This window comes from Sorex araneus, chromosome 1 (genome assembly GCF_027595985.1).
Source record: "Sorex araneus isolate mSorAra2 chromosome 1, mSorAra2.pri, whole genome shotgun sequence".
NCBI classification, from domain to species: domain Eukaryota; kingdom Metazoa; phylum Chordata; class Mammalia; order Eulipotyphla; family Soricidae; genus Sorex; species Sorex araneus.
In genome coordinates this window covers 215,959,475-215,983,240 of record NC_073302.1, presented here as the reverse complement: position 1 = coordinate 215,983,240, position 23,766 = coordinate 215,959,475, and the positions used below count along the sequence as shown (strand labels likewise).

The following is a 23,766-nucleotide window of genomic DNA, read 5'->3' as shown; positions in this document are numbered from 1 at the left end:
CCAAACTGTGAGCATCATAGAGTCAATACTTTGTTTGAAGCTCTCAAGGCCAAATGAAAACACTCTGGGATTCTTGAAATTTTCAAAAACTAACAATGTGTTTGAATCAGTGATAGAAAATGCCACATTCTTCTATAAGAAAATATTTGCATATTAACCATAAGTTAAATTTTTTGATAATACAAACTGTCACAGACCAGTCTGAGATAGTTTGCCAAGTATGATTTTGCCACATACTTTTATTTTTCAGAACTGACAATAGGGTTTATGTTACACTCATCTATATAAATCTCCTTTCAAAGCCTTATTTTAAAGATTTTTTTCTTTTTGGATCACACTCAGCAATGCATAGGGGTTACTCCTGGCTCTGCTCTCAGGAATTACTCCTTGCGGTGCTCAGGGGACCATATGGAATGCTGGGAATCGAACCTGAGTCAGCCACATGCAAGGCAAATGTCCTACCCACTGTGCTATCACTCCAGCCCCCATAAAGAATTTTTTAAACCACTATTATCCTTTTTTTTGTCATGAAGAATTTTTTAGGTAAAGTCTCTATAATCAACAGAGTTTAGCAGAGTGTCTGGATATGCTTATATAGCTTTAATAAGCAAATAAAACATCAGCAGACCACAAGTATAAAATATTTTAATAGAATGCTTTAAATCATGCTTCTAAAATGTACCCATAATTCCTTATAGTATACATAACTGTCACTAGATGAGCAATTTCTCATTAAATGGACATACCATCACAATGATCTTCATCTGAGTTATCACCACAGTCGTCAATCCCATTGCATATTTTCTCATTTTGTAGGCAAATTCTGTTGTTCCTGCATCTATGGGGTCTTGTTGGTGGGCAGTGATATTTGACTGAAAAAGGAAAAAAAAGCATGAAAACAAAGATACTTTGAAGAACCATTCATTTGTTTCTCTTACAGATCCATATCCCTGCTTTTCTCAGCATTTTGTTGTATGAATTACCTACATGAAGATACTAGAAAAATGTAATAATAAAAGGTTATGAGTCTAGTTATTTATATGAACTACAGGACAGAGTACACAGCTGAAATATTCTATAAAATAAGAAAAAAAGACAAACTTCATGTTCTCATTTCTAGATAACTTATACTGGTGAACTAAAATTCATGCTTATAGTTTTTGTACAATATTGTTGGGAGAAAAGCCCCTTTTGGCTTCCTTTGAAGTGCTATACTGGTCTTTGGGCTCGGTCCTGGCGATGTTCCCGGAGCATTCGGGATCTTGTTGCAATGTGTATTTAGAACCACAGGTCAATGGTGCCATGGGACAGGACCCTGGGACAGGATGTGTCTGGCAGATGTGTGGGTGCCAGCCTATCCATTATGATCAAAGGAAGAAAATAACCCTCTCTATAATGAAACAATGTAACCCAATCTGTAGAACTATAATGAAACAATGTAACCCTATCTATATAACAATAATGAAACAGTGTAACCCTATCTGTAGCACTATAATGAAACAATGTAACCCTACCTATACACCTGTGAGAAAACACCTGTCTGTATGTGATCATTTGCATGTCTCCCCCTGTTGCTCAGCCTACATAAAGCTTCACTGTTTGCTCATTAAATCAGAATTGCCTTACTGGACCCCCACCATGCTCATGTGTTTATTTCTTATTCCTTGGAGGAGGTGGTGGCAAGGTTTGCTCTTTTCCCTGGACCCCTCCCGTTGGCTGGAAGGAAGCTGGGCCCTGTTCTGAGGGCTGGGAGCAGTGGCCCTTACTGCACGAGGGAGCACTCTGAACAGAGGCCGGGGGGAGACCCCAACACAATGTGACAAGACATTTAGCCATTTGAAAGAGAAATTTTGCAAAAAATAGAGTTTAAGCCAGCATGTGTTACAAACCCCCATTTGAAATTCATAGAGTAGAAGGAAAAGATTCAAGCAAATAAGCATGTTTTTTAAAAAAACTCTCTCTGTAAACAACTATATATTTAGTAAGAATCTGTGGCACCTAAGGTGACATTTATAACTAAATTTCAGTTTATGTGTGTTGTGTTCACCCTTACCTGTGTAATGTTTGGTGGTGGTGGGAGGTAAGTTAGGGGAGTAGTGGAGGGGATTAATAAAAGAAAGTCAGGGAATTATATGCTTGTTTATAGTATGACCATCTTATCTGCAGAATTAAACCCACTGAAGTTAGATATTATAATTCATATAACTTGTTCCTAACAGAACAGTTTCCATGGTTCCATTTTGGATTCCCTGTTATTCTCATTCATTCCTGTGGATCCAGTTTACACATGGAATACTCAATGTGCTATCTAAGTTTTGTAATTCAATAGTAATTAAGGACATCTGTTGAAGAGTTTAAATTCAACAAATTCAGGGATAGAGAAGGGACCATTATGATCCCTTATCACTGTAGATAAGAACTGCATGCTGAACGTAAGTAAAGGAACAAACACGATAGACTCTCAGTATCTCAGTATTTGTATTGCAAACCATAATGTCCAAAATGCAGAGTCTCTTGCTCCCATGCTGGGCTTTCTTCACCGGGGTCCCTTGGAGGGCGTGGGTTGAGTTTCCCTCCCCACCCAGATCAGAGCCCCTGTAGCCAAAGACCTCCGGAACCCAGCCACAGCCATGCTCAAGGCCTCTCTCCACATGTTCAGATGAGCCTCACGCATGAAGGAACCGGAAGAGGAACCCAGGTGTGTGGGACCTGGAGCTGAGACTTCCAAGCCTGCTTGGATTGCAGGGATTACCCCCCCCCACACACACACACACAAGTAATCCCATCAATGGCCAACATCCAAAGTCTATAAAACCAAGCTCCTGGAAGTGCATAACCGCAGCATCTTATAGCCTAGATCTCCCTCCAATGATGGGTCTCATTCCCCTGGCCCTAAAAGAACCTCTAATACAGCACCATTGGGAAGGACGAGTAAAGAGAGACTTCTAAAATCTCAAGGCTAGGATTAATGGAGACGTTACTGAGACTGCTCAAGAAAATCGACGATCAACAGGATGATGATGATGATGATGATGATGATGATGATGATGATGATGATGAATGTCCAAAAAGAGAGAGACAGAGAGAGATACAGAGATAGAGAGAGAAAGAGAAAGAGAACACGAAAGTACCTGCCATAGATATAGGCTCCTTGTGGGGCTCATTGTGGGGGATGGTGGGAAGGAATCTGGACATATTGGCAGAGGAAAAATTTAAATTTAATAAAAAAACTCAACAAGTTCAAAACTTAATTCTTTATTATCTTTCCTTGACCTTTTGTTTCCAATTATAAGCCTTTGTGTATTTTCATAATTCAGTTAATAGCAAATAAAATTTCATATCTGAGATTATTTTAAATTAACCGTGCTCTTTGAACTTAAAGTCTGATTAGACAACAAATCTAGTTGCTGATATCTCCCAGTCATCTTCTTCTTTCCATAAAAATCTGTAATGACCAGAAAAGCTCAATTAAATGATTTCATTAAATCAATTGAACCACTACCCATTACAGAAATGACTGGAATAGAATCCTAAATCCCTGATTAAACAGATTGTATAAATTAAGATCTTTCCAAAGTTACAGCAACAATCTACCTAACACATTAACCTTTTTATCTCTTCTACATTCATAAATTCCAGAATAAAATTTAAGATACATTATGTAGTGTAAGAAGCACCAACCAATGTCTTGCCTGTGCATGGGATAAAACAAAGAATTAAAAACTATTTCAACATTTCTGTGCCAAATTATTTTGTTGAAAGATGAGTATAAGAGACTCTACAGGAACAAGAAATAAGCAATTGACCAGAATTTAAATCACTTAGAAGGGTCCAAGAGCTCTAGTTCTTCATCCTATCAATAAAGAATGGGTTTGAAATATTTGATTCAAGGAGGTATAGGGATCATTATCTGGACAAATCAACCTCTTTATATGGAATAAGGCTTCCACCCTTTTTCTAAACTTCAAAAGCCAACTAGGCATTATTATGGGACTTTTAGGTTGATTCAAGTTATTAGAGAGTTCATTGCCTAAAAATAAGGAAGCCGTGCCATCATCATCATTGTGCATTATCAAACTTATTGTGGATAAGCAAGTTAGCACAATCAGTTTGAAGAAGAATGGAGAGGTCGGGGACATTTTGTCAGTAGTCCTGTGGGTTGATATTTCTGCTGAAGATAAGAAAGAGCTGGGACCTCTCAATGCCTTCTGCTGATTTTGTTTGTTTTAAATGGGGTAAGACATCTTCAGCCTGAGGGCCATTTTTTTATTTCTGCCAATACCACTGCTGCAGCTTCATCCCCTGTTACTCTCAATATACTGGCAATACCACTTTATTATAGTTCTTTAAATATTTCACTTCCTTTTTTTTTTACCTACTTGCCTTAATTTATCTGGTTCCTACCCCAAGTATAATTCTTTATATAACAATGGCTCTGAACGTTCAGATATATGCTATCTCAAGTTTGCAGGCATGCTAGTTTCTTATTATAGCATCCAGAACCTTGTTGTTATAACTTAATAGTTTGATTTAAAATGCTTACATTCAAAACTGATTATTTTGGAGTCAGTCATTTAATTTAAGTCTGTCCTACTGATATTTTCTCACCATCTTTGTAGTTAACACTGCTAGTCCAATTAACTGAAAATTGAAGAATCTTCCATCATATTGTTTATTTTTGTTTTCCCTTTTCTATATAAATTTATTCCAATATCCTTGATGACATCACTGTCACTGTCATTCCGTTGCTCATCAATTTGTTTGAGCAGGCACCAGTAACAACTCCATTGTAAGACATAGTGTTACTGTTTTTGGCATATCCAATACACCATGGGTAGCTTGCCAGGCTCTGCCATTCTGGTGCAATACTCTCTGTAGCTTGCCGGGCTCTCTGAGTGGGGCAGAAGAATCGAACACGGGTCAGCCACGTGAAAGGCGAACACCTTACTGCTATGCTATCGCTGCAACCCCTAGATGATCTGGTTCAAAATTTGTATATATTTTGATAGCTATTGTCCAGTGTATAATTATTTATCACTATATATGTACATATATATTATCACTATATATACATACATACACTCACATACATATGCAGAATGGGATGGGGGGGTGAGTGTTAGGCCACACCTCTCAGTGTTCAGGGCTTACTCCTGGCCTGAATTCTCAGATCATCCCTGGGGGTGCTTGGGGGATTATATGGGGTGTTGAATGTCAAACCCAGGTCAGCTGCATGAAAGGAAAGTGCCTTGCCCACTGCACTATTTCTCTGGACTCAACACATTCTGTTTTTTTTTTTGCCAGCCTAAAAACTTTAAATATTTATTCTTTTGACTACATGAATATTTCAATTTTACTATAAATAACCAAGAGCAATCACTTCCTGGAAGTAAACTTACACAAAGCTCCTCTACTAATTTAATCTGTGATATTTTCTCCTGCCTGTATAATAATGTCAATCAATATTCATGGAGATAGTTGTATTTGTAATTTCCTGCAATTGTTTCACTTAAAAAAACTAATAATTTGACATTTTATAGTTTGATACTGTACTATATTTTCAACTTTATAATTCAACTTGTTTCAGTAAGCCCTTTCTTCAGCTTTAGCTTAACTTTAGCCCTTTTATGTATTTTTTCCCTATTTATCATTGCCTTTTGGCCTTTAATCCCCTTTTATTGGCATTAAATTTCATAATCCATTATTTCATATATTACATATTTATAGGTAAATAGGACACTGTACAGTGAACATTGTATCATGCAATATTTTAGAAAAATACTTTCAGCAAAATAATCTGCATTCTCTATACATTCCTCTTTTTCCTTTTAGTTATACAAAATACCTCAAACTTAGATCAACAAAATAGTTTTCTATTCAAATGTTTGTATCTGGGAAACTCAGGGAAATTGAAGATGATTATTACTGCATAAGCAATTGATACCACAAATATGAGTGTTTGGCAGTGCCAGATGGGTACTAAACACTACAAAAATGATTCAACTCTGCATTCCTTTTAGACTTTGCTAGAACAACAACCACCTGCATTCTATATGTGTTCATGCTTTCTACTGGAAATATAAAAACAGAAATAGAAGGGAATTGCATTATTAAAACATGAGTGTTACTAACTAATTGCACTTTTGCCTGTGTACATACATAGTTTAGCACCTTGTTTCAGTGTATCTAATAACAAAGAAGGAAGACAATTCCTATTTAAAATTTCCTTTAACCTTGTATAAAATTGATGCTTCTCCCTCAAACAGACAGTGCACTTGCTTGTCTAGATGTTTCTTTTCTTGCCTTTCTTGAACATACTTTCTTTCCGTTTATATCTGTCTAAATAAATTTCAGTACAAATCTTGTTTCATGCACACACAAAAAGTTCTATCTTTCCTGAAACATTTATTTCCCTTCATATATTTTTTTACCATATTCCCCTTCCCACATCTATTTGTAGTCACTCATTTGAGTGTTTTTCTGTTTGTACATATCTAAAATACCCAAAAATAATAAAACTATTCCAAATCTGATCTTTTACTCTGCTTAACTAACATTCATCATAAATTTAACCAATTCCATAGCATTTATTTCCACAATTTATGTTGACTCTCAAATGCTTGTCTCTAGACACTCTTTCTCTTCTGAAACAATTGTTCTTTTCATGATACCCACCTATACAAATGTGCTTTTAAAGTACCCTACATTATACTTGGCAAATAAATCTTCTTTGTCCTTATATTGATTCATTTAAAATAATTTATTGTTGATCCACTTATATGCAAATTTCATGACTTCATGTTTTCTAATAGCTGCGTAGTATTCCATTGTGGAAGGGATAGGTGTTTGAACATTATGTAACTGAGACTTAAGCCTGAAAGCTTTGTAACTTTCCACATGGTGATTCAATAAAAAATAAATAAGTTAATTAATTAATTTTAAAAATAAATAAATAAAATAATTTATTTTGCCTTTTAAATCACTTTAAGCTGTATATAATATGCTACCTTGGTTTGCCAACTTATACTAAGCTACCAATTCTGCTGATTTAGAAAATTGCAAGTATCTTAGCCCGGTCCCATTTAGTTGATATTATAATACGGGGAAGGAAGGAATATAGGCAGGATGAAGGTAGAAGAATGGTGTCAGAGGAAAATTCTTAAAGAATGGACCAATCATATGTAGCCAGTATATTCACAAAATCATCCTTTGAGGCATCTTTCTTTTCCCCCATGCCTTTGTTTTTTCATGTTTCACGTCTTAAGCTCAGTGTAGAAAGCTAATCCATTCCACCATTAACCCCCATCAAGTATATTATTAAAATAGGTTTTTCGCATATTTCCAAGTCTTCCTACTTAAGGATACACACACCCAAATTCCTGACCCTTTCCTTTTTTTCCTCAAATAGTTTCTATTGAATTGAGCCATTTCATCTCAAGGTAAGAACACATGTATTAAGTTTGCAAGGCTCTTAGTTCAATCTTCATCACTGCCTCCTAACTTCTCTTCACTCTCTGGGGTGCCCTTGCTCCCCACCTATGCAGCACCTCCAAATGTGGCAACCACAGAAACAACATCAACAAGAAAAGCATTTACATTTTTTATTCTTTTAGTCTAAATCTAAATTCTTGACCAAAATTCAACTCACAATTTCCAAGGATCTCCTCTCTTAATTTTCTTTTAAAACCAGTATCCTCCTTGTTTTTAATTCTCAGGCAGTTGAGTTTTGAGTTCCTTCAGTAAGGTGTGGTTTGCTCTGCCTTTTCCTATGTGTTTCCTTTCACTTCCACAGTAGTATCCCCCTACATGGTATTTATGAACTTTTCAAACCCCCTTTTGTACTCAGGGATTGTAAAGTTCGTTTATTCATTTACAAAACTGATTAAAGTATTCTAAATTTTTATAATTCATAATACTTTGGGTTCAATGCAAATGCCATATTTGTAATTATTAATTACAAACAGTATCACTGTAGCACTGTCGTCCTGTTGTTCATCAATTTGCTCGAGCAGGCACCAGTAATGTCTCCATTGTGAGACTTGTTACTGTTTTTGGCATATCGAATATTCCACGGGGAGCTTGCCAGGCTCTGCCATGTGGGCGCGATAGTCTCGGCAGCTTGCTGGGGGGTCTCTGAGAGGTACAGAGGAATCATACTTGGGTCAGCAAGGCAAACGCCCGATCCTATGTGCTAATGGAATTATTAATCTTTTTTTTTTAACAGATTCATGGATCTATGAATTCAGGTCTATACATGCTTCTTCATCATAACATCACCAAAAATAATCATAATTTCTAGTTTAATAAGTAACTATTATGTAAATTAAAGAAAGTTTCCCCACACCATTCTCTGTGCTTATAATACCTTTAAATCTAGACCTTTCAAAACTTCAGCTTTGTGAGTGGAACAATAGTACAGCAGGTACGGCATTTGCCTTGCACACAGCTGACCCAGGTTCAATTCCTGGCATCCCATATGGTCCCCTGAGCAGCACCAAAAGTAACCCCTGCGGATCGCTGGGTGTGACCCAAAAAGCAAAAAACAAAAAGAAACAAACAAAAAAACTCTTCAGCTTTATAAATTTGCCTCACACCAGAATTCACACTATCATTTCTTAAAGCACAGTGTATAAAATTTATCACACAAGCGTAAGTTGTCGGAGAGATAGTACGTGGGTTAGATGTTTGTACATGTCTTGTCCATGTCTCTATATCTGACATCCCATGTGGTCCCTGAGCCCGCCAAGTGTTATCCCTGGCACCACCATGTATGTTCCAATTTTTTTAAAAAAAGAAAAAAAAGATCTCCTTGACAAAGAAAACCATTGCTATTTTCTTTTTAATCCTAATTCTTTCACACAATCCTTCATACAATTTCTTCATTCAGTGCTGATCCTGATGACTGAGGGAGATGAGAAACTTAAGATTATGAAGCTTTCAGTGTGTGTGGCTCAGACTCACTCCCTAGTACTGGTAGGTGTAACTCTGGAGCTACTCAGGATTAGTTGTCAGACATCTTCTGTTTCTTCCAATAGTTTTATACGGAGTAGAATATAGAATAAAAAAGACAGTTTATAAAAATGATGGGTTCTGGATTTATAGGAAGCATATTTTTCTGTGCATTATATGCCAGAAATAAGATGATATCTCATTTTTAGTCTGTTTTGTTAAATAATCTAAAGTAAGTAGAAAATCATCAGTTATTACTACAGATAATACTCATCAAAGGTTGACTCTGTTTTTAATTTTAAATAGTTTAAAATATAAGTCTGATTCGACATCAGTAGTAAATACAAATTATCAAAAAAATTGGTTTACTTTGGTGCAACAAATAGAACACATTTTAAAGTATGTAGACTCAATATCATGTTTTCTTAAATGTACCTGAAGTGCTTTTTAGTTTTATCAAAATAATACCTTCCTTTAAATTACAAGTGAAACTATTGATCTTGTGGATATTGGATACAAAGAATGAGAACAGAATGTAAAAACGTTAAATAAATATAAGAATCCCTTTACCTTGGTTATCTAAAATTTCACATTATAGCTGGCAGCTGCAGAAGCACACCTCTGATAATATCAGGGATATCAAAAGTAATTTCAATCAAAAAATACACTTTGTCAAGATTCTCATATTTTGGCCTGATATTGGAGCATATCTTGCTTATGCCTGACCCTGATTCAATTTTCTGAGACACATGGGACCCCTGGGAATAGTTTTAGAAGTCCCTGAGCACTGCTGGGTGTAGGCTGGTGGTCCCCAAGCACTGCCAGGATGGCCTTGGTGATTTTCCACTGCAAAACCTCAGCTTTGTCATAGTCTTGGGCCCTCACATGGTGCTTTATTGGACCCAGTTGACCAAGAATCACCATGAATGGTCCTTGGAGCCTGAGGATTTCTTGAAACATTTCATTTTCTCCAAAGAAGTTTTTCAGAATTCACTATTAAATAACATTTAAATTCTATATTCTATCTAACAATTATGCTCTCTATATATCTGTATCTGGATAAACTTCTGAGAATAAATATTTATGTTATACATGCACTCTTCTTCTAAAATGACTGTGTCAGGGGCAGGTGATGTGTGGAACCATGTGGATTTATTATTCACATTATTTCCCATGCACTTATTTGTCAACAATGTTTTCTCGGTCTTAAGTATTAATTTGGTTAGAAGCCAAAGTACTTTTATAAACCTTACTCAAATCAAAAGGTTAACTACTCTAAAACCTCCCAGACAGACCGTAATCTGTCTTTTTAATAGTGGTGACATGTACAAGTTTACATTTAGGAGTTCTCTCTATAAAGTCATAAACTTTGAAAACCTCTTATTACGTGAACAATAGCAGTAGCCGTGATTGTGCATCATATGTCTAAACCTAAGATGGTAGAATGTGGGGTCCACCTCACGCTGCATTGGTTCATGCTGGCATGTTTGGTCAGTAGCTGAGGCTACACTGTAAGGCCACATGAAAAGCCATACCGCACATATCGGGGGCTTCATCAGAGTTGTCTCCACAGTCGTCTTCGCCATCACACACCCAGAAATGTAACTTGCAAAGGGAATTATTACAAAGGAACTCATCCACTCTGCATATGTTTCCTCCTTTATTTTAAAACATAAAAAGAAACATAGTTAAGGCCAGTAAGTATGACACAGAGTTTCATTTGTAGTACAGTATTTAGTTTCTTGCACAAGTATGTATACACACACACACACACACACACACACACACATCTGCATTATGCTAAGGTTGGTAGTACCCAAACACTTAAAAAAATAATTGTCCATGTTTAAATTTTCAAAACAATGCTTTTATTTTCTTGTATTTCACATTTTATTTAGAGAGTGCTAATAGATGTTAGAAGAAAGTTTTTCTCAAACTTAATTATCTTCCTTTTACATAATTATGTTATTTATTGTAAAGAAACTTACATTTTAAATATTATTAATTTTCACTGTAAAAATTTTGTTTTTCTGGAAAGGACACTTAAAATAACTAGATAATTCATCTCTATCTGAAAAGTGAAAATCTAAATCACTAAAAGACCCCAAAAACAAAGAATTAGCAGTAAAAATATAAATTATGTATTATAAATATCCTTATATATAATGTAATATTTCTAATGATAAAATGTAATAGAATAACACATTTTACTAGTTTTTAAATGTCTAAATTTAAAAACTGTTCTTTAATAATTAAACAAAAATTTTAAAAACAGTTTTTTCATAATTAAACAAAAAGTTTCAAGAATTTAGGGATATTCTAAGTTAAAATTAAATACAACTATTGCATCAAAACCTAAAGAACTAACAAACTATGTCTATATGTGTAGCATGGGAAATTGCAATTGTTTGGGAATGAACATTTGTTTTGTCTTGGTTTATATTAGAATGTTAATATCAGTGGCACTCTATTTTCACATGCTACAAGAGAGTAATGAAAAGATTTTCAAGGCCAAAATGGAAGTAATATCTGGGGAAACAACACAAACATGAGATTAATTTAGAAGATAAAAATATTGCTTTCATAGAATAAAGCTATTTAAACATCATATATAGAATATATGATTTCTATGTTGGCTATATTTGACTAAATATTGCAAAAACTGGGTAATTTTATAACATATCAAGCTAGGGGTGCCAAAAAGATGTAACAGTAGATAAGGTGCTTGACTTATACACAACTGACATAGGTTCTATCTTCTGCACCACATGTGGTCTCTGAGCACCATCAGGAATGTTCAAAATATAAAACAGAGTATTCACTCTTATGAGTCTAGAAAATACCTACATCATGGCATTGTTCATTTTGTGAATGCACTTTGAGTAAATAATGATACCAGGTTTGTGAGTGTCAAATCATTTTTTTCTGGCCTGATTTTTGACTTGCAAATGATCTTTAATTTTTTTATTACCAATAGCAAAATATTTAACTTAGAAAATGATACAATCATATTAGATTTTAGAGTGGTAATACAGAGGCTGGAACAATAGTACAGCATATAGGCCGTTTCTCTTATACACAGCTGACACCCGCTGCCTGTTGGAATTATAAAATTAAGTATTAGTTGACATAAGGTATTAGAAAAAACTGGTTTTGTGATTAACAAGGAAAAATGAAAAACATACTGATTTTGAGTAACACGCCTGAAAACTATGTGGTTCTTTGGAGGTGTTTATCGGTTTTGTTTGCTTTCGTTTGAGCACCACGTGCATCTGCGCTCAGGGCTTACTCCTTTACTCACGGATCACTCCTGAAGTGCTTGCATGACCAGGTGGGGTGCTGGGGTTCAAACCTGGCTGTAAGTAAAGCAAGGGCCCCACCCGCTCTCCTATCTCTCTCACCCAGCAAACTATCGTGTAATATTATCTTATTATTTTAAAGCAGTAACACATTTAAATGAGAGGCTATTAAAGTTGTGGTAGGTTTCAGTACAATGATTAGAGTTGGCAGTTATGAGATGAATTAAAAATAGTGCAACTATCTCTTTCAAGAAGTTTGACTTTAAAGTTTAGAAAGAAGAGGTAAATATACTAGTGAAGGGGACTGTTCTTGTGGGAAAAAGATAACATAACATGTTAAAAAAAATAGAATTACTCAGGAGATACAAATATAAGGTACGTGACAAAGGTATGAAGAAAGGCAATTGACAGAAATGAGACTTTTGATAATATGAAATGCATGAAAAATTTGAACTTGTCACTACTTTTATCAGAAAGATAAGTACAATTGAAAAAAATAACCAAGACAGATTTCTTGATAAATTCCTAAAGAAAATGAACTATGAAAAACTTGCATGTAGTTTGAGTCTACCACAATGTTATGTGTATAATTTAAAATATTAACTTTGAAATCACATGCGGTAATCATAATTTTTTAATTGTATAATTTAAAATTAGCTTAAAATCCTTGATTTTTGATATGTTTATTTTATTGCTTTATCATTATGTTTTAGATTCTAATAACGGTGTTTTAGAATTTATTATAGATATATTATAAATTTATTATTTTAGATTTATTATTATAGATTTATTATAAATTCTATAATAAATTATTATAGAATTTATTATATCAATTTACTATATTGATATTTATTATATCAATATATATCAGTATATCAATATACTACACCTGTCACCCTCCTGTGTTCATCTTAGTCATGTTCTTGATAATCTCAAGAGTAAGCTATTAGAAAAATCAAATGCACATAGTAATCAGTAATTCTCTAATTTAGATCTGAACTCTTAGCTGGTCCATAGAACAAGTACATCAACACAGAAGATAAGCATGTAAGGTCATCTTTATTAAAGTTGATTGATGCTTCTGTGGCCAGAGAAATATTATGGCAGACAGGGTATTCGCCTTGCACACAGCAGACCCAGGTTCAATCCCTGACATTCTATATGGTTCCCTGAACAATGCCAGAAGTGATTCCTGAGTGAGGAGTCAGGAAAAACAGCTGAGAATTTCTTGGGTATGGCCCCCAAACAAAAGAAAACAATAAAATTGATAGAAGTTTCAATATGTGATATTTTGTTATTTTTGAAGTTGCTCATATATTTTTGAGATTTTATTTTAAAAAAACATAATTTTCAATATTTTCAACCCAAGTTTCTGTGAAATGCAAGGTCTGGCGTTTGGTTAAAACAAGCATCAATTTTCTTGCTGTACCTCGTTTTATCTTAAAAAATGTGAAAGCTGCTTTTAATTCCCATGGCAGTTTGGTTTTATTCTTCATAAGTCAGTAAAATGTCTCTTTCCAAAAATGTTCCCTACTCATCCTACAGCTCTCTAACCTTTCAGCCCCTCCACTTAGCATCTGTTAGCTCATGAGTCCAGATTTTAGATGAATGGAAGGAAGATTTAATAGAAGTGATGCTTATTCTGGCATTCTATTTCCTCAATGCTGTAAAGAACATTTACCCAATACAAACCACTTCCTGGAAATAAATTAAATACAAGCTATCTGAACTTGGTTTTGCCCCAAAGCATATCCATATAGGCTCTAATATTTAACTCATCATGATTTTTCACTGAAACCTGATTATCTAGTAGCAAAGAAACTCCAATAAAGTAGCAAAAGGGAAACTGGCACATTTCTAAAAGACTGAATTAAGTACATTTAATTTTTTTTTCAGTCAGTAAGTTTAGATATTTGGTATGATCATTGTAAGATCCAAAAATAATCTCAGATTTTAAATAAGATTCATGTTTGACTTCTTAAGCTAGAATTCTTTGTTTAAACATTTTTTTAAATATAAAACCTGATACTTAAAGACAAATAATGACAGTATCATGCTTCTTTCCTATGCACAACATACACATAAATACATAGAAACACACAAAAGTTACACATTTAAAAACACTAATCATCATACATATTTGCATATTTATTTTTAATATACTTCTACATATCTTAGAAATACGTTATTGTTGCATTTTATGGTATAAAAATGAGCAAAAATGGTTCATGGAAATGATATAAAAATCTAGATCTTTGATTCTCATTTCTGTAAATTCTACAGCTCAAATCCTATCAACCTCTTTCTTTTATTTTTTGAGAGTTTTCAAATTTCTTGGAAATCTGAATCAGATTTAGAGTAAACCAAGTTGTATAAGTCCTCAATATTTTAAGGTTTCTGATCAGAATGAGCATTGCACTGACTTTAAATATTATTCCCACTGCCCTGAGTTATTTAAATTTTTGGCATCATAACTAATATTTATATAACCAAACTAAAGTAATATAGACAGTATTATACTTGAAGATGGTCTGTGGTAACAGAAAAGCAACCAGAAAAACAAAATATAACACAATCCTTACCCCCTGACTCTGAGTCAGAAGAGCAGTTTCTCTCATCTCCAAATATTCATATCAGGCAATATAAATTATTTAGCATCTGCCTGTTGGGGTGAACTTTGGTGGTAGTGGGAAAATTTGAAACAATGGTGGTGGGAAGGTGACATGGTGTTGAAATACTGAATGTAATTTATTGTGAGCAACTTTGTGAAAATAAAATTTAAAATTTTTTTAAAAATGTTCATATTAGGAAAATTGAGCTAATATATATGTATATATATATATATATATATATATAATTTTGTCAGTGGGGAGACTGGTAATAGAGTTGGTCAAACACGGCTGTGCCCAGCATTTACTTCTGGATTTGCGCTCAGAGATCACATCTGTTAATGCTCAGATATTGTATCAGGTGTCAGGGATAAAATCTGGGTCAAATACCTGCAAGGTAAGTGCCTTAAAACCCTGCACTACTCTTCAGCCCTATTCTAACATATTTAAAGTAGTGACTATTTTATTTTTCTTAAGAAATTAGATATTAAATATATTAGATATAATTAGACTTGATAAATTCTGAGTGCCTGTTCAAATATCTTATACCATATGTCAGTAGCTAGTATCATCTCTGTAGATAATATTCCAAAATAGAGATTCTGGAATGTAAAGTCCACTGAGATTTGTAAGCCTATTAAAATCATATAAAATTTATGTAATATGTGACCACTTTACATTTCACACACATTTTTTACTTTCATCTCATTAAATCTTAAGTATTAATAATTGCCTCTTTAAATGTTGTGACTAGAAAGTTCTCTTTTTAGAAATAATTTTTACGAAGTAGAAAATAATATTCTATAACACTGAATGTTGTCTTCCAGATGAATAAATAAAATGCACATCATTTTTCAATTCTTATGAAAACTTTCTAGTAGAGAAAATTTGGGTTATCATCTCTAGCCAATAAATCATATAACATCTAAGTATGTGTGGTATGTGGTATTTTATGCTATATGTTGTTTCCATTCTTTCAGAATAAGATAAGAAACCTGGCAGATAAATATACACAGAAGTTTGCTGTATAATTATTGTTGCTGTCTCTGCATCTTTTCATATCCCCATCCCTGGCCAAGCATGCCTGTGGCATATTCATTGTAGCTACTAAGTGAACAATTGCATTTTAGTTTCCTTTGTCAGGTAAGGATCAACATAGCCTGCTTGAAATTAATCCCCATTTTTCTGGCTTTTAGAAAGGGTGAAAAATAGAAGTAAGAAGAGTAGAGAGATTCATCCACCATCTTACACTCATTTTCAAACACACTCTACATTCTGTGAAGCAACTTCATTTCTATTCTTTTAGTTATAGTCATGTGTACTAATGAGCACAGACACACAGTTACACACACACACACACATACACACACATAAAATACATTACCTCTGTCACAGTTCTCTTCATCACTGCCATCCACACAGTCATGAACTCCATCACACAGCCATCTAATTGGAATACAGTGGGCTTTATTTCTGCATCGGAACTGATCTTCCTTGCATTCTGTCACACAGTCCATCTGTTCAAATACAAATGATATTGCAAGCTTTCATTAAAGACAATGGTATAGTCACAGGAAAAATAAGCAGGTCGAGGCAATAATGCATTTTTGTCACTGCATTTTCTTTCTTGTTTTATTTAAAGACACTTCAAATGCAGATTTAGTTTGTGGGTAGCATATCGTTTTGGTCATCATGGAATCATTGTACTCAACATACATATCCAAACATCTTACACAGCTTTTGAGAACCAAGATTCTTTTTTGTTGCCTACATTTGTTTTCCCAAACTAATTTATGTAACTGAGATATTTTAAATGAATGATATATATTTATTTTTACCTCATCTGAATCATCAGCACAATCATATTCTCCATTACATTTCAAAGATGCAGAAATACATCCTCCAGTAGCACAAATATATTCACTTGATGAGCAGGTAGGGGAAGCTAAATGTGATTATGAGATTGAGAATTATAATTAGTAAAAAAATATTTTACCGATAAAATGTGTCAGCATATAAAAACTACATAGTATTGAGGATTTGCCTTGCACTCGGCCAACCTGGGTTCGATTCCTCCACACTTCTCAGAGAGCACGGCAAGCTACCAAGAGTATCCCCCCCAAACAGCAGAGCCTCAATACAACACTACCTGTGGTGTATTGGATATGCCGACAACAATAACAACAAGTCTCACAATGGACGTTACTGGTGCCCACTGGAGCAAATCGATGAGCAATGGGCTGACAGTGACAGTGACAGTGATATAAAAATTCATCTTAAATGATTCTCTGATATTGTTACATTGTATTAAAATACTTTATTGACAATATCCTAGGCAACAACTAGTGAACTCACTAAGAAAAGTAATAATATTTCTATTTGATACACCAATTTTATTTTGAATGATAAAATGATTTTTCATAAACTAAGTTAAAAATTTTAAGACATTAACCCTCAATTATATTCAAAATTATAATAAAATAGGGATTCTTGAAAATGTTAGTGTTTATATATGCACTATAAAGATATTAACTAAAATCTTGGATTGATCTCATAGATTTGATGATACCTATTTAAACTATGATAAATGCCACATGTGAATATGCCTTAATGACTTCTTGTTTGAGGATTTTAAACAAGATGAGAAACATAATTTTTAGAGTCTAATATATAATCCCTTAATAAAGCATACAATAAAAGTAAGAAATAAATGGATTATTACCACTTCTTAATATAATTAGTTGAAAATGAATTTCAACTGCTGTCTTGGTTTGGAGTCTTTGAATTTACTAGGACTGCACTAAGAATTTCAGGGTCCCTGACCTTTTAATTAGACCTTTTAATTAGACATACCAAAATGTATGTGGCAAGGATTATTGAGTTCAGGGATACTAATTTTTTTTCAAGTTTTAATACTTTTGAATTAACAGTGTTTGTCTAGTAATCTTTATTTATGATGAATCTGAATATATGACTTGATCTAGTAAAACATAAGTGATAAATTAGATATATAGATCAGGATATGGTACCAGGATATATCAATGTGTGTACACAGTATCTGTGCTTTTGATTTAGTATAATTTCAGAAGGTAGTTTATTTTTAAACTGCTCCCCTCATTTTTCAAGCTTTATAAATTGATTGATGTTCTGTAATATGTGATACTGTCAACAATAGTTCTCATGAATGTAATTTCAAACCTTGCCAATCACCAATCCTCAAGGAAAATCAATGACAATTTTTGTTTTTTAATTTTATTTTTATTTTGACTAAGGTTAGTGGGAATGATATAGTGTTGTTCAAAGTTTATATCATATTGAAATTACTACATTCTATTTATATCATTAAGTTCCATAACTAAAAACATGGTTTCCATTATATCTTATTTTTCTGTCTTGGAAAAACAATTGCAAATGGTGTGGAAATAGAGAACTTGGAGGATAAATTTTGGGGTAGTAATGCTCAAACCGTAAACTCATTAATGCTCCTGATTGTCAAATACTTCCAAAGCACATGAAAAGTACTGTATTATCTATAGATATTCCCAATAATTAAAAGTATAATTAAGATATGGTTTTTGTTTTTAACCTCCTCTCAAACAAGTATTTGTTTTTAGTCTATCATTGGTTACATTTAAATTCTATCAGCTTAAAATATTAGTAATATAAGTATCACCTCAGTAACTTTACCTGGCTCACAGTTCTTCTCATCTTCTCCATATTTACAGTCTTCATGACCATCACATTTCCATTTTTTTGATATGCACTGACCGTTGGAACATTGAAATTGATCTCTGGAACAACTTGCTTCACAATATCTCTGTCAAATCAACACAGAGTTAACAATAATTTGGGGTAGAGTCCTCAGCATTTCCTGAACCCAGAGGGCAGTTCCCAATGGTATCTAAACTTGTGGCACAAGCTGAAAGATTGATTGTTGGTATAGCACTGAAATATTGGCTGGACCAGAGATGTTCTGAGTAACCAGGACAATACATGTGCCATGGGGTTGTGAGGGGAATATGAAGTTCTGGGGACAGGGTTTGAGGTTCCTTATATACAAGTCTTTTATTAAATCATTTTGAGCTATTTCCCTAGCCCTATGCATAGTAATTAAAATGAAAGCTTTAGGTAATATCTGTAAATTCAAAAATCACTATAAATCATATCCAAACAATTTGCTACTATTTGGTAATTGGGTCCATATTCCAATATCAAGGGTCTGTCATGGTTCAGTAGTCATTTCTTCTGTTGATACAAATATCACAGATGAATGAGAACATAATACACTCCAATACACATTGCGCAAAGGTCAGATTTTCATCTTCTTTACCTCTCTGTAGTTTTCCTTTATGCATCTACACAACTTCTTAATTCATTCCTTGGTACTTAAGACACCTGCATTGTTTATGTAGCCTGACTATAAACTAAGTCCTGCAGGGACTGGAGCAATAGCACAGAAGGTAGGGCGGTTGCCTTGTACGCTGCCAACCCAGGTTCGATTCCCAGCATCCCATATGGTCCCCCAAGCACTGCCAGGAGTAATTCCTGGGTACACAATCTGGGACTGACCCAAAAAGAAAAAAAAATAACTAAACTAAGTCCTGCAATGTCCAAGGGTATGCAATATGCTTTTATATTAATGTTTTGCTTTTATTTTGATTGGAGAGGGATATATTTGAAGAAGTATTGTTTGGTCAAGTGGCAGTTCTAATTTGACTTCTTTGGGAAATCTCTACACTGCTTTGTAAAGGTTGAATCAGATATTCTCTCCAAATGTTAATAACTTTTCCTCTTACTATATCCATGCCAACACTTGCTGTTTCTAATATTTTTGTTATATAATAGTCTTGCTTTCATAAGATGTTATCTGATTAATTTTATTTTCCTAATATTAAGTTACAATGAGAACTTTTTCATATGCCTACTAGCCACTTGTATGTATTTTTTGGAAAACTATTTATCTCTTCTCCCTATTGGATGGCATATTGGACTTTTTGTGTTTGAGCTTTGATTAAGTGCCTTACCAGTATTGTGTACTAGCCTTTTATCTGGTATATTTTAGGCAAATACTTTTTCCTCATAAATAGTGTGTCTTTTAATTTTATCTACTTTGCTTTTTTACGTATTTTTAATTTCCCCCCTCTGGAATCAAAGCATTAAAGCTTGAGTTCTGTTTCCTAAAAAGTTCTATTTTTTTCAATGGATTTTATGAATTCTAATCTAGTCTCAAGTTCCTTAGTCTGTTTTGAGCTAATTCTTCAATGGTGTGAGATATGGTACCAGTTTCAGTTCTTTTACATATGGTTATCCAGATTACCTATCAGCCTTTTTTGAAGAGACTTTCATTGCTCCATTCCTAGTACTGTTGCTTTATCATAGATTAACTTTTCATACATCTGAGAACTTATCTCAGGACTCTTGACTCCTTTCCATTTATCTGAATCATATATTTTACAGTAACACATATTTAAAAGAATTAATATCTTTAAAGTGTAATTTAAAGTCAAGAAATCTCTCAACCTTTGCCTTGGATTACTTGGTTTCAAGACATTTTATGATTCTATATAAATTTCAGCAGTTCAAAGAAATCGGGAGCTGTTTTTTGAAAGAATTAACAATGTTGTTAAATAGAATTGCAAAGAAACAATGATAGAAAACCCAAATAAATGATATGAGAAATTAAAGTTTAGAAAATTGTAACAGATGCCTCAGAAATTAAAAAAATAGTAATCATAAGAAGTTAGTATGTATGCAGCTGTTAGAAAAGACAAAGGTATAAAATTTTCTTATAAGCGGATGGACATGGAAAGTATCATGCTAAGAGAAATGAGCCAGAAAGAGAGAGCAACAGATGTAGAATGGCTGCACTCATCTGTGAAATACAAAATAACATAACATTAGACTAATGCCCAAGGACAGTAGAGACAGGGCAAGGAGGATTGCTCCACATTTTGGGAGCCTGTCTCATGTGATGGGGGAAAAGGCAGTTGGGATGGATAAGGAACCACTAAGTCAATGATGATTGGAGGGATCGCTTGGGATGGAGGACGTGTGCTAAGAGAAGACTAAGGACCAAACATGATGGCCTCTCAGTATCTGTATTGCAGATCATGATACCCAAAGGTAGAGAAAGAAAGAAGATGCCTACTACAAAGACAGGGGGTGGGATTGAGTAGGGGTGTAGGGAGGGATACTGGGGACCCTGGTGATAGAAAATTAGCACTTTGGGGGGATGGGCATTTGATCATTGTATGACTGATACTCAACCATGAAAGCTTTGTAACTGTAACTCCCAGAGACTCAATTAAAAATTTTAAAAAATTACAAAAAGAAGCTACTCTGAATAATTTTATACCAGTAAGCTATAAATATAAAACGAATCAATGGATCCAAGTGTTAGAGAGATGATACAGTGGGTACAGTGTTTACCTTGCACATGACTGACTGAGACTCAATCCCTGGCACCCCTATGGTCCTCCTTGTCCTGTCAAAAGTGATCCCTGAGCATAGAACTGGTATTAATCCCTGAGTACCAGATGGCTGGCACAAAAACAACAAAAACAAAGCAAAAATGGGTACATTTTTAGAATTATACAGGAATGAATCTGTTGGTATGAAGGTTTTGTGATGAAATCTCCAGGCTCTCATGGAATTGGGAATTGCTGATACTCCCCCCCCCCTTTTCTTCTAGGACCCTGGTGATCATGCCATATACCTAGTAACTCACCATGGGCCAGAGACCCCTAAATAAACCTAGAAAGAGACCAGCAAGCTGCAGAGATGCTTCCAGACCCCAAAGTCACCATCCAGTTAAAAATTTAACTCCAGCTGTATCATCTCATTCAAAATTTTAGAATTCCAGGAGTGGCATCTCAAACTGTACACCATGGGTATACAAGGAGTAGTACATCACTTTGGGTGGGATGTAAAGTAGAAAGCAACCAATCTCAATTAGCAAAGTATTAACACAGAAGACTTAACCGGTAACAAAATGTTAGTAATCTCTTATATAAGGGCTTATATAAGCCCTTAGCTCTAGGGTGAAATACAGCAATTTTCACACACTGTCTTCTAAAGAATTACTTGTTGATCATTGTTAGCAAACTATTGATAACAAGCAATAAAAAATAAATTATTTAGGGTCTGCTACTAGGGTAGGCTTTGGTTGTGGTTGGGAAATTTGGAAATGATGGTGGTGGGAAAGTGTAATGGTGGTAGGATTGGTAGTAGTATATTGAATATATTAACTCACTGTGAACAACTTTATAAAAGTAGAAGAAAATTTTAAAAATTAAATAAAAGGTATTGGGAGAAAATTGGTCATGATAAAGGGATTTAATGAGTTTCAATAGCCATCATATTTTCTATGCTATTTTTGTTCTGGTGAAGCATAAACATCAGTAAAAATTGCTGACTGAATAAAATGGTAATTTCAGAATATAGCAAATATAAATTAAATCTCATAATTAAACACCGTTGTGATGAGATAATGTATGTGTATATAATAGAATACATATCTATTTATGAAAAAATGTCTAAAAATGTTCCATAATCATAACAGGCATGTTTCCATAAGGAAGTAAATATTGGCTACATAATGGCCAATATATATATATGTATATATATATATATATATATATATACTTTCCATAAGGAAGTAAATATTGGCTATATAATGGCCAATATAAAAATACAGTACAACCACCAAAGGCATGAGAAAGAGAGGTGATATTACTAGGTATTTTTCTATCAAAATATTTTGATCTATAATAAACTTCAGTGTAGGTGAGAAGTAGATATTTGAGATGTTGGACAGTGTATCTGTGTATATTAATATCTTTATCGGGTATTTATTTTAATTTTTTAAATTTTTATTATTTGTCCAAGTGGGGAATGTTCAGGCATTACCTCAGGCTTTGCACTCAGGAATTACTCCCAGTGGTGCTTAGGGGACCATACATGATGCCTAGGATTGAACCCGGATCAGCCACATGCAAGGCAAGTACCATAAACATTGTACCATTGCTCTGGCCCCGTGAGTATTTACTTTTAATGCAGATTTTCTAACCAAAAATAGGATAGGAAAGTAAACTCTACCCATTTTTAATGTCTAATGATTATCAACCCTGCACTATAATTGTTTCACATATCCCCCATTTAAAAAAAATATTCCATACTATTTTAATATAACAATAACAGCACCAAAATTTTTAAATAACTGCAAAACCAACAAAAATTATCTCAGTAAAATTGTTCATGAAGTAAAAGGGAAGGGACATGAGGATCCAACATACTCTTATAATCCCAGCAAATAAACACCATGATTTGACTTAATCTGCACTAAATTTATCTGAAACTCACAGAACAGCATTTTTCAACAAGGGACAAAAAGACAGCATCCAGTCTCCATGATACAGAGAGACTCCCTTGTTAAGGAAGAAACTGCATTTCAGGGCAAGGAGCTACAATTACAAAGAAATTTCTAAGGAACTTCACCCTGTGAGCTGTGTGGGAACTCTGCCAAACACCAACACCCCAATTATTATGTGATATAATGTTTATGGCACTGCAACGCTGGAAAAAAATATGAAATGAATAGAGGTCAGAGTCTCTAGCACAGACACTGTCATGTTAAACTATCACATCCTTCCTCACAGCAGCATTGGCAAATGCCATCGTGTAACCCCTTGCCTTTACTCACAGACCCTGGGGTCGATTCCCTTACAATATCTTCACCACCCCTGTAAAGAACCTGAACCAGGCAGAGTCTAAGAGGCAGCTTTTAAGAGTGCTGATTTCTGTCAAATTGCCCAGCGCTGCCTGTTCCTGTTCAACTCCTAGCCCGGCAGACAGTAAGGACTCCCCACTTCTTTCAAAGCACAGCAGATGGCCTCACTGCCTGCCCTGCT

General features: G+C 34.3%; 1 protein-coding gene across 1 annotated transcript in view; it reads right to left on the bottom strand.

The window, feature by feature from the left end:
* The window catches only part of LRP1B (LDL receptor related protein 1B), a 1,943,003-nt gene that overhangs the window by 146,764 nt on the left and 1,772,473 nt on the right, over positions 1-23,766 (bottom strand). The window contains exons 69-73 of the mRNA XM_055124030.1: positions 18,545-18,674; positions 16,696-16,802; positions 16,242-16,374; positions 10,485-10,607; positions 747-872 (exon numbers count right to left, since the gene is read on the bottom strand). Of these exons, the coding sequence (XP_054980005.1) occupies positions 747-872; positions 10,485-10,607; positions 16,242-16,374; positions 16,696-16,802; positions 18,545-18,674 (619 nt within the window). The remainder of the gene's footprint in view (positions 1-746; positions 873-10,484; positions 10,608-16,241; positions 16,375-16,695; positions 16,803-18,544; positions 18,675-23,766) is intronic.